The sequence below is a fragment of the Opisthocomus hoazin genome, chromosome 14, assembly GCF_030867145.1.
Source record: "Opisthocomus hoazin isolate bOpiHoa1 chromosome 14, bOpiHoa1.hap1, whole genome shotgun sequence".
NCBI classification, from domain to species: Eukaryota; Metazoa; Chordata; class Aves; order Opisthocomiformes; family Opisthocomidae; genus Opisthocomus; species Opisthocomus hoazin.
Genome location: NC_134427.1, coordinates 21,004,593 through 21,018,243, shown reverse-complemented (window position 1 = coordinate 21,018,243; position 13,651 = coordinate 21,004,593). Strand labels below are relative to the sequence as shown.

Here is a 13,651-nt window from a genome sequence, read left to right as displayed (position 1 = left end):
GGAGCAGGGCGGTGGACGGGACCCCCGGGAGATGGCAGCAGCGAGTGAGGGGGCTTCGTTCTCCGCGGCCGCAGCCCCTCACCGTGAGGATGCGCCTGGGCTTTCCTCAGCGCCTGCGGCTCTTTAAACTCTGCGAACCGCTGCGTGCTCGGGGTCCCGGGGAGGGGTGGGGCGGCACCGCGGCAAGGCTCACATCCGTGACCCCCAAGAAACGAAAAGAGGGGATCTAGAATAAAGCAGCTGGGAATTTTAATCGATGGCTCCCCGAAGGCGCGCGCTTGATTAATTTTACGCGCGTTTGCTGGGTCACGGGTTAAAAAGATTGCTAAAATCGTAAACGCGCTGGGGGAGTCCTCAGCCGCTGGGGAATGGCTGAGGCGCTCCAGAGCGTTTCTGTGGGAATTATTTCTGGCGCCGCGGGCCTCGCTGCAATGTTTGCACTAAAACCTCTGGTTTTAGCCCTTAGGCAATTTTATGAATTTAAATTCTCACAGGAAAAAAATTTGTGTCAGAAGTGGGATTCGAACCCACGCCTCCATACGGAGACCAGAATACCCAACCCGCCACGGGAAGGCGCGCAACGCCTTGAGTCTGGCGCCTTAGACCACTCGGCCATCCTGACACTGCGACAATCGTTGCTGCCGGGAGGTTCTTAGCGCCGCCGCCGCGCCGCTTCCCCGCGCTCCCCGGCTCTTCGCGGAGAGCGCTTCCGAGCCGGAGAGCAGCCCGGGTCTCTCTCCCACGGCTAAGGAGCTTCCGCGACTGTGGCTCGGCGGCAGCGGGAACGCTGCGCGGCCGCGTTACCCACAGGGCTCAGCAGCGCGGCGCAACGCCCACTTCCGGCGCGGCCATTTTGTTTTTCACCGCTCGCCAAGGGTACCGGCGTCCCGCCCGTCAGCATGTTCCCCGTGGCCAGGGCTGCTCTGAACCTCACCGGTAAGTCCGGAGGAGCGCGGATGCGCTGGGGGGGTTTCTCGGGATTAGGCGGTTTTGTCCCTGCCCGGTTTCTTGCCTTGCTTTCCCTGCGAGGGCTGTCCCTGAGCAGTCCCTGGGCTCGCCTCACCCCTGGGGAGGGTCGTGAGGGCGGCTGTCTCGTCGTCCTTCCTCCGCTGCCTTTTTTTCCCCCCCCTTCCTTTTTTCCTGCCTCTTTTATCTCCTAGCTACTGTTACTTGAGCTGACCTTGGGTTCCGTTCCTCGGTGCTTTTCTTCCTTGATATTACCCGCAGGCACATGCAGGGCTCGTAGCCTGAGGTGGCGAGGTGTAGTCAAGGCCCAGCCCTTAAGGGTGAAGTTACCCCTCCAGTGATAGACTCCCCAGCGCTTAACCCGGTCCTCTCAGACCTTCACGATGTGCTTAGCGCGAGCTGCATGCGCCTAAAATAAACGTGCTGAGCTTTCGGTGTTTATGTTTTGTAATGTGTCTTTGCGCATGGATCGCTGTCTGGTCAAATGCTTTGAACAAAATGTCTAAGCAATTTCTCTGTTTTGAAGGTTTGTGTTTTGGTGGTCTGATTCTTCACTCTGTTTTCTCCTTAATAAGTACTTTTTACAGTGCACATTTATCACATACACCATACGTTCTGTCATCTGAAAATATCCTCCTGTATTTCGTTCACTATTATTTACCTCATGTGAAGGCCCACAGTTACTTCTACTGCCTTCTCCGCCTCCCTCCCCTCCCTTCAGAAATCTTGAAGGAATGAGAAGGGTGTTGCCCACTACCTTCAGCCCCTCAATTTCATGGTGAGCTTCATCCTGAAAATGCTTATGTTGGGTACAGATACTGATGATATAGATACTTACATATAGAAATCTGCAATGTTTAAGTACTAAAGAAAATATTTTATTGGAGAAATAGTAATGCTTCAAAGTGGACTTGACCTTCCACACTGAGGACCCAAAGAAAACATAGTAATGAAAAAGGTAGCTTAGAGGATTTTCTTACTGGAGTTAGACTTGAGGAATAACTTTCTGGAGAGAAACTGGCAGAGCTGAAATGAAATGCAAGGCTTCTGTATTGCTTGTGTTTTGGAATCGTTCCAAAGCCCTAAGCCCAAAAATTAAATTTTTTTCAGCTTTTTTTTTTAAAGTCTTTTAATGCTTACACTCGCCATTCTGTTGGTGGGAGATGATGACTGTGAATAGTTTGAATATATATTTATGTCTGTACTTCTAATTCTCTTTAACATTCATTAGCTCGTGGCATTCGGCATACTGCAGTAAGACAAGCTCATCGTAAATATGAGCCTGACTTTCATGATAAATACGGAAACCTGGTACTCCTTGGTGGAGCTGTAGTTTGTACTGCTGTCTGGGGATATGTAAGTTGTCCTTTTTTTCACTGCTCTGTTGTGACTGTAGCTGTAAACTTGGAAGCTATTAAGTTTCACAAGGGCTTAATTGTTTCAAATTACTGAAGTGGTCAGAATTCAGGAGCTTTTTGTGTAAGTGAATAGTAACGTGACAGAGGTGAAAGTCGTGTTAGTTCATATTTTGATATTGTTAGACAAATTTCTGTGTATCGTTTGATTTTAAAATGTAGTAGAAACACAAGTGTTCTCTATTTTACTTGGGATTTCGAAGCTGTACAGGTAGAGATTTTAGCAGAATAAATTTATAGATGAAAATAACAGTATGGTGATGGGGTTTTACATTCCAGATTCTTTGTTCTGAAACTAGGTATTTTGAAATAGAGAAATTAAGTATTTTGACATTATTCAATATAAATGTATTCCACTTGCTTTATTACAAAGTGAATGAGATGTCATGTTCTAATGCAAGAAATCTAAACTGAAAACAATAGAATTACCCCTCTATTGGAAGGTTTCTTTGATTTCTGAGTCAATAATTTTGATTTTTATCCTCCTACAGGTATTTACAAAAGGTGGAATGGAGTGGGGCTTGTCACCTGTTGGCAGGGTCACGCCGAAAGAATGGAGGGAGTAACAGCCTCTGCTTATAATGAACTGGTCTAAACTTTCACTGAAAAAATGATCGCGTAATGGCATTTGTTCCGTCACTTGTGCAGTGGCATTCCTGGTCTAATAAACATACCTGGAAAACTGCCTGGCTCTTTGGGGTTTCCTTTATGCTCAGTGTCTGCTGCAGTGTAAGAAACAGTGTAAAAATTCAAGATAATTAAATCATATTTTAGGTAGTTCCAGTTGTTCCAGTAAAGGTAGATTGTGGCTAATGGACAAATCCAAAACATTGTACAGTTGTGCGCTTGAATGAACCTGCCGTGCGTTCATCCCACGGAGTTCCCATCGCTTCACCTCTGGCTTCTGCTGCACGTCGAACGACAAAGCTGAGATCCCGTTTTTTTTCCCGCAGAAGTGTTTTTATGGCTTGAGTCACTGCAAATAAGCCGCTTCTCTCCGAGGCGTCCGCGAGTGGTAAAGGACTTAAATTATCGAGTCAGAGGCGCCCACAGAAGGAGGCAGTGTCCCAGCACTGCTGCTCGCTGGTGCCGAGAGAAATGAGACTTGTATTAATGAGTTCCTGTGTGATCAAAGCTCATTAGGAAATAGATGAGGGGCTGGTGCAGACCCTAAAGCTCCGAGTTAGCCTCAAAACCACACCTACCCTGCCTTTCGATACAGCAGAGATGCACGAGATGGCTGCCCTCGCTCTCCTCAGAGGCTTTAATTACCAGTTCCTCCCCGGCGCGGAGGTGAAAGCCCTGGCGTGGCCAGCGGCTGCGGGGACGATGGCGGCCGGCGCTACCGGCTGCTTCAGCGGGGCGGGCGGTGCCTCCGCCGTCACGTGGCCTGCGGCGCCCCCGGGTCACGTGGCGGCGCGCTCCCGGCGGGGCGGGGCGGATCGCCATGGGGCAAAGTGCCAGGCGCGGCCCCGCGCCGGGGAGAGGCAGCGCGCGCCGCCCGGAGCCTCCGGTAAGTGCGGTCCTCGGGTCCCGTGTCCCCCCCCCAGCCCCGGGGGGTCCCTCCTCTTCCCCGGTCGCGGGGGCAAGGCGGAGCCGGGGCTGCGGGGAGGGGGTCTGCCCGCCGCTTCCCGCGGACTGAGGCGCTACGTGTCCCCTCAGCGCAGGGCGGGGAGGCCCCGCCGCTCCCCTGCCTGAGGCGGGAACGGGCCGCCCCTCAGCAGCGCCCCGGAGCGGGGCCAAGCCCGAAGAGAGCGGCTTCGGCTCGGCCGCGGGTCTCTCCGGCAACCTCCTGGCGCTTCGGGGGGACGAGGAGGTGCGCGGGCCCCCCGGCTCTGAGGCGGGCCGCGCGGTGAAGCTCAGCCCGGGGGCGTTCGCCTGGGCTGGGGGGGGGGGATGCTTAGCGTTTCAGGCGCGGACCGACCTAGCGAGGGCTCTGGATCCAAAACACAGCTCTGGATCCGGAACGGTATTTCCTGTTCAACCACTTCGCTCCGCGCAAGCTGCTCCCTCCTCCGGTTTTCCCCCGGTGCTGGGCAGACGCCGGTGGGAAAGAGCCGCATCGGCACTCCCGGGGCTCCCTGGGGGTGCAGCCGACGTCAGCAGGTTGAGCGGCGTCGAGGGGGGGGCTGGAGGGAGGCGTCGGAGCCCGTCCTGATCAGTGGGCACCCGCCTGTGGGGTCTCCTTGGTGTGCAGTAAGTGTGTGCTCGCTGCTGGTCTTGGCGAATCACCTTTTGTACCCTCGCTGATCTGCAGAGAAAGACTTAAAATTAATTTGAACGCACAAGTCGCTGAGCCTCTTCTCCAAGGTAATTTTTTTTGAACCTGAGCTGCTTGACTTGTTGTACCCGTGAAATATCTGACTTGGCTTTTTGCCTTGTGCTGGCAGCATGCTGGGCGCAAGTACATTTTTCTAATGTTTTCATTAAAAACATCACGCAAATATTCTGGAAAAGGGCAAATAGTTGTTTACAATGCTTTGGGGTAAAATCTCATGAAAATGAGCAAGAGCAAATGTAGCTTAACTGTTGCCTCTCTGTATCCGTGTTCTGGAACTTGCACACAATTTTTGTTAGTGTAAAGTTTCTTAAAATCTTTTCTACAGTCACCAAGGATTGCATTTCTGTACTTAAATACTTAATTGTATTTGTGGATGTCAATAGAGCAAGAAAGAATTTTTGCCGTTTGATGGTGTAGAAGTTAGTTGTGTGTATTACGATGCAGTGTGTGGGTGCGGACACAATTTGATTGCGAATTAATAATTGTAGTGTATTTTGTTGTAGAGAAAAGACCTGAAGCTTTTTTCCTTCCCAGATGACAAACCAGGAAAGCAAAGGCTACCATTGCTTGTCATTTGCTATTTTATTCTACTTGTTTTGGCTTGTATGATGCATTCCACATTGTTCTGCTGTGTATGTTGAGGCTAAGATCAGGAACGAGGAGCCCCAGTTGGCCCTAGTATGCTCACACAACAAGAGTTTATAAATTACATTCTGTTCCTAATATTTGCTATGATACTTCCAGGGGAACGTTCATGTTCTTCAAAAATCTGACCTGAAGAAGTAGTGGAAGGACATGAACAAGTAAAAGGATTTGCAAAGATTTGGTCTCAAGTATTATAAAACTCCTGTTAGAAGCAAAGTAGAATGCTTTCAATGTGTACATTTTTTTCACTCAGCTTCTATAGAAATAAAGTCCCTTGGAGCAACTTCTGTAGTCTGCTGACCAAGCAAGACTTGTGAGTCTTGAGCAACATGAATTACGACCTATTTAGAGTATCACATAGCTGTCTGACACATATTTATTACAGATGTGCAGTTTCTTCCTCGATCATTAAGCCTTGTATATCTCGTCGTACTTTCAAATGTATCTGCTTACCAATGAACATAATAAACCCCTGTTCTTTCGTATTGGACCGGATCTCCTGTAACCCGTTCCCAGCACTTTGATAAGCCCAAGGATGAGGTGATACAGCTTTTTCCTTTCGTGCTGTCCTTTGCTCTTTTTCATAGGTCTTTGCAGACTTTTAGGAACAGGTACCTTTTTCCATTTAATATAACTAGTAATTTCTCTTTCTGCTGCTTAAAGCAATCTATGAAGTAAGACTCAGTTGTTTAGAAATTATTTAATAAAGTCTAAAGACTGTAGTTAAATCTGACAGATTCTGGTGTTTGTGTGGGGTTTTTTTGCCTAGCTCTGACCTCTTTCAGTTTCAGCAGCTGTAAATTCGATATAATTATAGATGGAAAACTTGTTGAAAACTGAAGTTGAACACTTAAGCAGAAGCATTGTGTGCTTCTCGGTTATATGTCCTTACTGATCCTAGAAAAGGCACAGAGCATGTTTGTGGCACACAGCGCTGTGTTGCACTGCGGTGCCTGGCTCGTTAGAAGCACTGAGGTGTTTTTTGTGGGGCAAAATGAGGGTCTGGATTTTAACAGTGGTGTAACTTCATCTTTAAGTTGCTCATATTTTCTTTTCTTTTTTTCTTTTTTTTTTTTATAGTATGAGGTTGTGAATGACTTAACTTTGACTTCAGCAAATTTCTTGCTTCAGATTTTTTACTTAAAAAGACTGCTTTAGCACATAAAAAAAAACCCACGATGGGGAGTTGAATGTGAGTTTCTTGGTCACCTTGTGCTTGATCACTCTGTAATTTTCCTTTCCACAGGAAGAAATTGCTGTTGAAGTAGAAATATCCCTTTTTGTTGCTTCATTCACTGAATAGAAACACTAGTTGACTTTCTTAAAGAAAACGAAATGTTTGGATTTTAACTTGCACACAGGCAACCCAGGCGTTAAGCCTCTGATTGTAGCTGAAAAAAACATTCAAGGGCTTCTCTCTATTCCCAGATACCGTTTTGGTTTTATCCTTTGTACACCTCGTGTTCCGTCAGTGAGCCTTGCTTCTCCGCATGTAGCCTACAGTGTTCAGCTCTGTTGCAGAGCCGGATTATTTCTAGGGCTCTGACACTTCATTGATGGTGTTATACAAACGAGGAAGTACTACCACCTTGTGTGCTGCAAAACACGGGTGAAAGTGATGCAAGAGAATAGAAAATGGGAGTTCCAAAGGTATTAAGCAGTAAATAGTATAATAGAGAATACAATAAGCTTTTACGAAGTTGGTTGAAAGCTAAGGCTCTTTGTAAGATGAAGCCGCATTAGGTGATATTCCAAAACAGCAGTAGTGGAGTTGAAGCCTTTGGATTTCTTGTACTCTAAATACATAGCTGCTAGATTAAAGGGGGGGGGGGGCCTGCCGTTTGTTTGCACCGTCAAATCCTAAAATGCTTTATTAACTGACGGTGAAGGTGTTTTATAGATGGAGCAAAGCATTAGTTAAGAATAAAACCATTATTTTTCTCTAAGACGGTGTATGATCCATAACTTGGGTAGCATCTCACTTAAAAGAATATGTCCGTGATAACTTTGAATTACAAGTTATTTACTAGCAGTCATTTGCTTTGTGGTCAGTGGTAATAATTGAGATCTTCAGTGTCAGCTTATAAAATGTGTGTTGTCACCTAGAATGCTTTTTAGGTATTACAGAAGTTTTAGATTTGTTGATTGTTTCAGCTGCATCCTGCCAGAACCATAACTGTCCCTTGTACAGGGAGGTTCTTTTGAGCTAATGCATATATACACACATGTGTGTATACGCATTTTTTTATATATACATGAAAAAAATTTTTAAAAAAAAGTGATGGATGGCAAGAGTGAGGAAACAGGGTGTTCCAAGTTCAAGCCATCACTGTAATATGCACAGATTGCTGCAGAGCCTCATGCAGATCTTTTGACTTCTGCATCCATTTTCATGTGAACTTGGTAAAATATTAATGCATAGAAGGAGAACTAGGATTAAGTTGTACACCACTTGTGTGCAGCTAGTCATGATTTATTGGTGTAACAAATATTTTTCAGGCTGCTTAGCCATGAATTTTCCTTAGTTTAATGTTGTCAGAAGGAGGAAATTATGACAAAGATACTTCTTTTAAGTTTCAGCCAAAGTGTTTCTACCAGGAAGCACTCATAAGGGAGTTGGAGTGTTCTAAGTTAAAGAGAATATAACAAGGTCAAATACTGTCTCGGGTTTAATTATGCATTAGCTTTTAAATTTAACTCATTGTCCTGAGCGTTTTGTAAGGGGGGGGGAAAGGATGTGTATGTACTGTGTATTAACCGAATACTTTCTGTTGAGAACAAGATCTCTATAAGACACCAGGAGTAGTGGAAATCCAGGCAAATTGGTCTCCAGAAATCTCAGTAAGACTGTACAGAAAACTGAGACTTGGAATGTGCTGTTTCTCAATTTAATGTCAATAATGTAATGTAACTGATGTGGAGAGACAGTATTGCGTACAAATGGCTTATTTTCTACTTGTAGGTTTGGACATATCTCATTTTTTAGAGAACAGCCGGTTTTTAAAAATCGTATGAAAACTGTTAGCAACTTGCAACAAAGTAAATAAAAAACCTTATTTGTTGTCTTCCCTGGGGACAGAGAGCTGTTAATGATACACGTATTGCATCCAGTAGGTTTTCTTAATTGTCAGAACAAAACGAAGGGATGGTTTGATCCAACAGCTAAATTCAATGATGGAAGTTCTGGATTCAGTCCTAGTATTTTATGGCCTTGAGGGGTAAAAAAAAAAAAAAGTGAATTTTTTTTTCTTTTATGCCTTTGTGCTTTTTGCCTATTTAGTTACAGTCTCTTCCCGGACAGGATTTTCTCTACTGTCTTGATGCGGTGCCTAACGCCATGGGGCCCTGATCAGTTCATCCTAGCAGAGCAGTCTTTAAAAAAACTCACCAACCCAACAAAAAATATTCTTGGGGCAGTGGAATGATTGAAGCTTGATTGCTTTTGATATTTTATTTAAATCCAAACACAAACAGCAGATGGTGTGTTTTATTTTAAAGGAAAGATTGTGTCTGTGTGAAGCATACAGTTGAAACATGAACAGGACATTCTATTGACAGAATAGGATTCTAACATTCTTTATAAGTGGTCCTGAATTACTGCAGTCAGAGTATTTTCTTCTGCTGCTGTAAATACTATCCATCATATCAAAGTCATTTTACAAACTTTATTGAGTTACTTGGGCCACTAAGGCAGAATAGCTCTAATAATTCCTATTTCTCTTTCCACATGCTACCTTTTAAGTCGGAAAACATGAGGCCGTGTGAAAAATGGTGGAAGTGATTATATGTGAAATGAACAGCAGAAGGGCGAGGAAATAGACTGAGAAGATGGAGGAGATACTTCATCTGTAACAAACTATAATAATAGTAGATCTTAAAAAAAGAATTTTTACATATGTAAGTGGCTAATTTTTTTAATGTATTGGTGGGCATTCAGTAGCAGTGCTGATGGCTGCTGTAATAGTATTAGTTCACCATGTTACACGTGTGCCCGCTGTTAGTTTGACGGATGACTTGCAGAAAGACTAACACTGTGTGCTACTATCTTGTGATAATGGGTATTATTGTACTGTAGCTTGTGTCTCTTAAACTGAAGAGCAGGCCAGACAGCCGGGAGCTCAGCAGACTTTCTCAGACTCCCGTACAGCTGTACCCCAGCTCCCATCCAAGGCAACATCTTACCAACCTTCGAGTATTTTAGATGGCAGCTCGCAGCCAGAGTATTTCCTTACTTTGTGTTTTTTTTCAAGACGCAGTAATAGTGCAGTTGTCAGGGCGGTTCATGTTGAGCAGGTACCTGAAATGCTTTCAAATTCACTTCTGTCCAGACCTTACTAGAGGACAGATTGACTCTGTCTGTGACAGACTATTGTGTCTCAGTTAGTTGTATGGGTCTGGTTGTGCTCAGGAAACACACTGTAAGTCCAGTATTTTTTGATACTTCATTTCAGCCTTGCTCCCTGACTGGAGATACAATTACGCCTTTGTTGCTCTGTATGGACAGAGCATAATTTGTGGAAGAACTGCAGTAGTCAGTAAGGAACATGTTTCAATATGATTACATGAAAGCATGTATTTTCTTAGGTAGCTTTGTGGTGTTTTTAAAAATATCTTGTAACTGAGTGGGCAGATGAGCCTGAGAAAGGACTTACCATATGAAGATTGCTTAAAATACACTCTTCTGATGATTCATAATTCTCTTGTGTGTCAAGTGACAGTTCTGTATTTCTGTAATGTGTGAATATTTACATACAAATATTTGCGTGTGTGTGTTTCTGATAACTTGGATCTTGTACAAATGGGTGCAAAGTGAGATGTGTAATAACGCTTTGGGTAGAGTTGTCTTATTTCTGTTCTCTTCTTAGTAACAAAAACTAATCACTGCTGTTTTCTACTGACTATAGCTATATATATATATATATAACTATGTATGTGTTAGTACAGCCAGTGCAGGTGTTAATGCTGTTTTCTTAGCCAGCCTTAGCGATAACCAAAGCTCTCACTGCCTGAGGCCCCGCTTTGTGGGAGCTCTTCTGTCTGTCTCCTGGCACTGAGACCTCATTGTGCTGCCATCCGTCCTGCGTGCACCCGCATCCAGATGCGGGGCGAGAGCAGGACGTGGCTTTTGATTCTGATCCCACAGCCAGCAGCAGTCTCGAGGTGTGCTCGCAGCCCTGACGCTTCCTAACTTCATCCGTTGTTGGGATGGAACGATGAAGCGCTAGCAGTTTACAAGGCACCCAGAGTAAATACCTGATGCCTCTCAGGAAAGTCAGATATCACAGGTTGTTCAAGGTGCTGATCAGATTTAAATATCTGTGGGAGTGCTGCTCACGCTTTCCGCAGGCGTCAGTGAAAAAGGTTCCTATGGTGTTGCACGCAGGTGTTCAAAGTTGTTGTGGCTACAAGGTTTCCTTTATGCATTGCCAAACATTACCATCCATTAGGCATGCTTGTCATTAATGTGTGATGATTCGTGGTTTGTCTGGTCATTTACTGCATAGTTCTTGAACAGAACTCTTGTTGCCTATCTGAATACAAAGATTCATGCCACAGATTAGAGGAATTAGCTGGTTATTGGAGAGTTTTAGGAGATGCATTAGGAAAATTAATATTTAAAATCAACTTCTCGGACGATCTTTCATGGGTTTTACGTAGTTAAAGTTTTTTTCTTTTTTGACCTAAAAATTATAGTTAAATCCTCTCACAGGTTAGTGGCTGACAGGAATTTGTGGTGTGTTCCTGGCTCTTCACGCAAAATGCAGTTAAAAGGAAAAATAGATATTTCATCTATTGGAATGTTCACTAATTCAGAGGTTCATACTGTCTTCTTGTTGATTAAGCTTCAACATTCAGTTTTGTGCATCAGTGAGGTAAGCCAGTTTCTATGATGAAACGTCCTTGTATTCTTGCATGGTTTGTAGCAGGTCTCAAAGCAAAACCAGAAACTTTCAGGCCTTCTATAACAGGGAAGAGTTCTGAAATGCCACCAAGGAGCAAGAAAATTTATTTTATTAAACATTGTTAATACTTAATGTAATTTAGTTTTCCAAGTTAAGTCCCCAGGACAAAAAAACAAGTTAAGCATGCACTTAAGTTTAGCTGTTTAGTTAATCAGCAAAATTTGCTTCCACTGCAGCCAAACATTAAACAGTCGACGGGGATCATTTTTCCTGGTCACTAACCTCTCTGTCATTGGAAAAAATAAGGCAAATTTTCAAAAGGTTAAAAAAAAAAAAAACACCTGGAAATAATTTCTTTTGCCCTCTATTACGTAGCAGTTTGTGCAGTGGATGAAAATCCTTTGCATTAGCTGATATTTCTACAAATTAGTTTAATTTAGGTTCAGTCATTTTTTTTCTGGGCTTATTTTCATAAGAAAAAATAATTATAATCTTCAGAGGAGCAGAAATTATACTGTTCTGAATGAGATGTGGAAAAAAACTTGATGTGCTTCTTAGGGCTAATTCTAGTATCACTTGGTTTTGCTAGCATAGGATAATGTACGAGGTATAAATGTGGAAAGACATGGCCATCACCTGTGCCACTGACTTGCATGCTGTCCTCTGTTGTTCTAGCATTCCAAGAGCTGCTGCCTCTCTTTCTCGCTTGCTTCTCCCTGTAGTTTCCTCTCGACACACCGGTGTATCACAGCTTGCTGCATATGATTAAATGATCTCAGTTGTAGCACAAATCAAATAATAAACGTCTGAACGCTTTCCCTTTTTGAAAATTCATAGGAATAAATACCTAAAGTTCTTCCTGTTCAGCTTTGCTCAGATTTTGACACCTAATAGTTACATGTGGCCAAGTACACAATCTGTTAAATCCCTGTTTTTATTTCAATCTATGTGAAATGTCTTAATTGTTTTTGGCCAACAGCAATGAGAAGACTTGAGTAAAATTTCACAATGGAGGCAAAATCCATCGTCATCGGTGTGGAGGGGATGACGTGCAACTCCTGCGTTCAAACCATTGAACAGCATGTTGGGAAGATGAATGGTATCCACAACATTAAAGTAAGTAATGCTGTCACTATTTCTTACAAAGCTTTGCTCTGGTATGAGAAACCATGATGAACTATGGACCAAGGGAGGAGGAAAATACGTGGAAAGAGTATGTTCTGTACTTTTCCTGGGAAGCTGATGTTAGAATGGCATTTGCGTGTTTCCGGTGTAAGAGAAAAAAGAGTGCTTGCTTTACTGCAGTGGGAGCTAAGTCGCTGCCTGTTACTCTTAAGTAATTGTCTGCTTTACAATTAATTCAGTGTTGTGAAGTAATGAGAAAAAAGTAAAAAAAAAAAAAAAGTAAGAATAGTAATAAATGTCAGTATTTGCTCACAAGCCTCCAAGCCTTTTCTTTCAGACTGATAGTACACAGAGGTCACTGGCACAGGTTCAGAAGCATTTGTGGGCTTGAGGTGTCCAGTTAATCATGTGGTAGTTGACCTACCGTGACAAAGCTGTTTTGTTGTGGTTCATGAAATAAGAGTAGCAGGTAATCCAGGTGACAAAGGAAAGTCTTGCTAGCTCTTTCAAGCATTAGAAGTTTCCTTTCCTTTGTACTGTCCATGAAAAAATGAAAGAGCAGCACAACTGTAGTTTTGAACTGTTAACAGAGCTACTTGGTTTGCCTGTAACCTAGACTTCCTTGATCTGGCTTGATTTTAATGGTTTTCTTAGCTCAGAGGAGATAGAAAAAATACTAACAAAATATTGGTATGATGGGCAAAATAGTGGACTGCAGAATATTCCAGGGTGAGTTCGTTATTCCTACACAGCACATCATTTTACAGTAGCTTTAATAATGGAAACAGTTTAAACGCTGGGAGATTACTGCTAGTTTTAGGATTTAATTTATGCTGGAAAGAACAGTCCTAACAATAGCAGCAACAGAAAAATCAGAGTTTAATTTCTTAGCATCTAGATTCTGAAATTATGCCACAACATTCTGTAGTGGTTGATTTTACTCTAAAGAAAGTAATATCTTCCTGGTTTGATCAAAAGATAATTTCTGTTTTAGTGGATGTGTCTTAGATGAACACTCTCCTTCCCAGGATAGGGTGCACTGTCTTAGTTGGGGGGCTTGTGATCAGTACCTCTCGCTAATTTTGAAGGGCTCATTGTGGTGCACGATTCTGTACAAAGGCAAATGATGCGCTAGTTAGTACAGTTTCCTTTTGCCTGAAGTAGGCGTTGATGTACGCACATGGAAATTTTAGTGAATAGCAGCAATATTTACAAGACATGTCATTTTTCATCTTCCTTCAACTTTAATGGAGCTTTAACGTGGTACAAAGCTATGCTCTGACACCAGAACGTAGGGTTGCTGAGCAGACCACTCT

The 13,651-nt window shown here is 43.5% G+C and overlaps 2 protein-coding genes and 1 non-coding gene across 5 annotated transcripts in view; 2 read left to right on the top strand and 1 right to left on the bottom strand.

Moving 5' to 3' along the window:
- Positions 1-506: 506 nt before the first annotated feature.
- On the bottom strand, positions 507-622 carry TRNAL-CAA (transfer RNA leucine (anticodon CAA)). Its single transcript has 2 exons — positions 585-622; positions 507-552 (listed from the first exon to the last, which is right to left on the bottom strand). It is a non-coding gene; the product is annotated as a tRNA-Leu (tRNA).
- A 203-nt stretch (positions 623-825) lies between these two features.
- On the top strand, positions 826-3,066 carry COX7B (cytochrome c oxidase subunit 7B). The gene is made up of 3 exons (XM_009945230.2): positions 826-936; positions 2,198-2,322; positions 2,873-3,066. Exons 1-3 carry the CDS (start codon positions 900-902, stop codon positions 2,945-2,947), a joined length of 237 nt encoding a protein of 78 aa, XP_009943532.1. The 5' UTR covers positions 826-899; the 3' UTR covers positions 2,948-3,066.
- Positions 3,067-3,827: 761 nt separating this feature from the next.
- ATP7A (ATPase copper transporting alpha) overlaps positions 3,828-13,651 on the top strand; it is a 30,420-nt gene continuing 20,596 nt past the window's right edge. For 2 of the 3 annotated variants that reach the window (XM_075435202.1, XM_075435205.1), the window contains exons 1-2: positions 3,828-3,894; positions 12,190-12,326. In XM_075435202.1, the coding sequence (XP_075291317.1) occupies positions 12,219-12,326 (108 nt within the window). In that variant the 5' untranslated portion in view covers positions 3,828-3,894; positions 12,190-12,218. Of the gene's footprint in view, positions 3,895-11,090; positions 11,181-12,189; positions 12,327-13,651 lie in introns of those variants that run through there. The other variant, XM_075435204.1, reaches the window with a different exon arrangement.

Coding starts and splice junctions, on each gene's coding strand:
- COX7B (XM_009945230.2), top strand. CDS start 900: ATGTTCCCCGTGGCCAGGGCTGCTCTGAACCTCACCG. Junction 937..2,197: donor GGCTGCTCTGAACCTCACCG/GTAAGTCCGGAG, acceptor AACATTCATTAG/CTCGTGGCATTCGGCATACT. Junction 2,323..2,872: donor GTACTGCTGTCTGGGGATAT/GTAAGTTGTCCT, acceptor ATCCTCCTACAG/GTATTTACAAAAGGTGGAAT.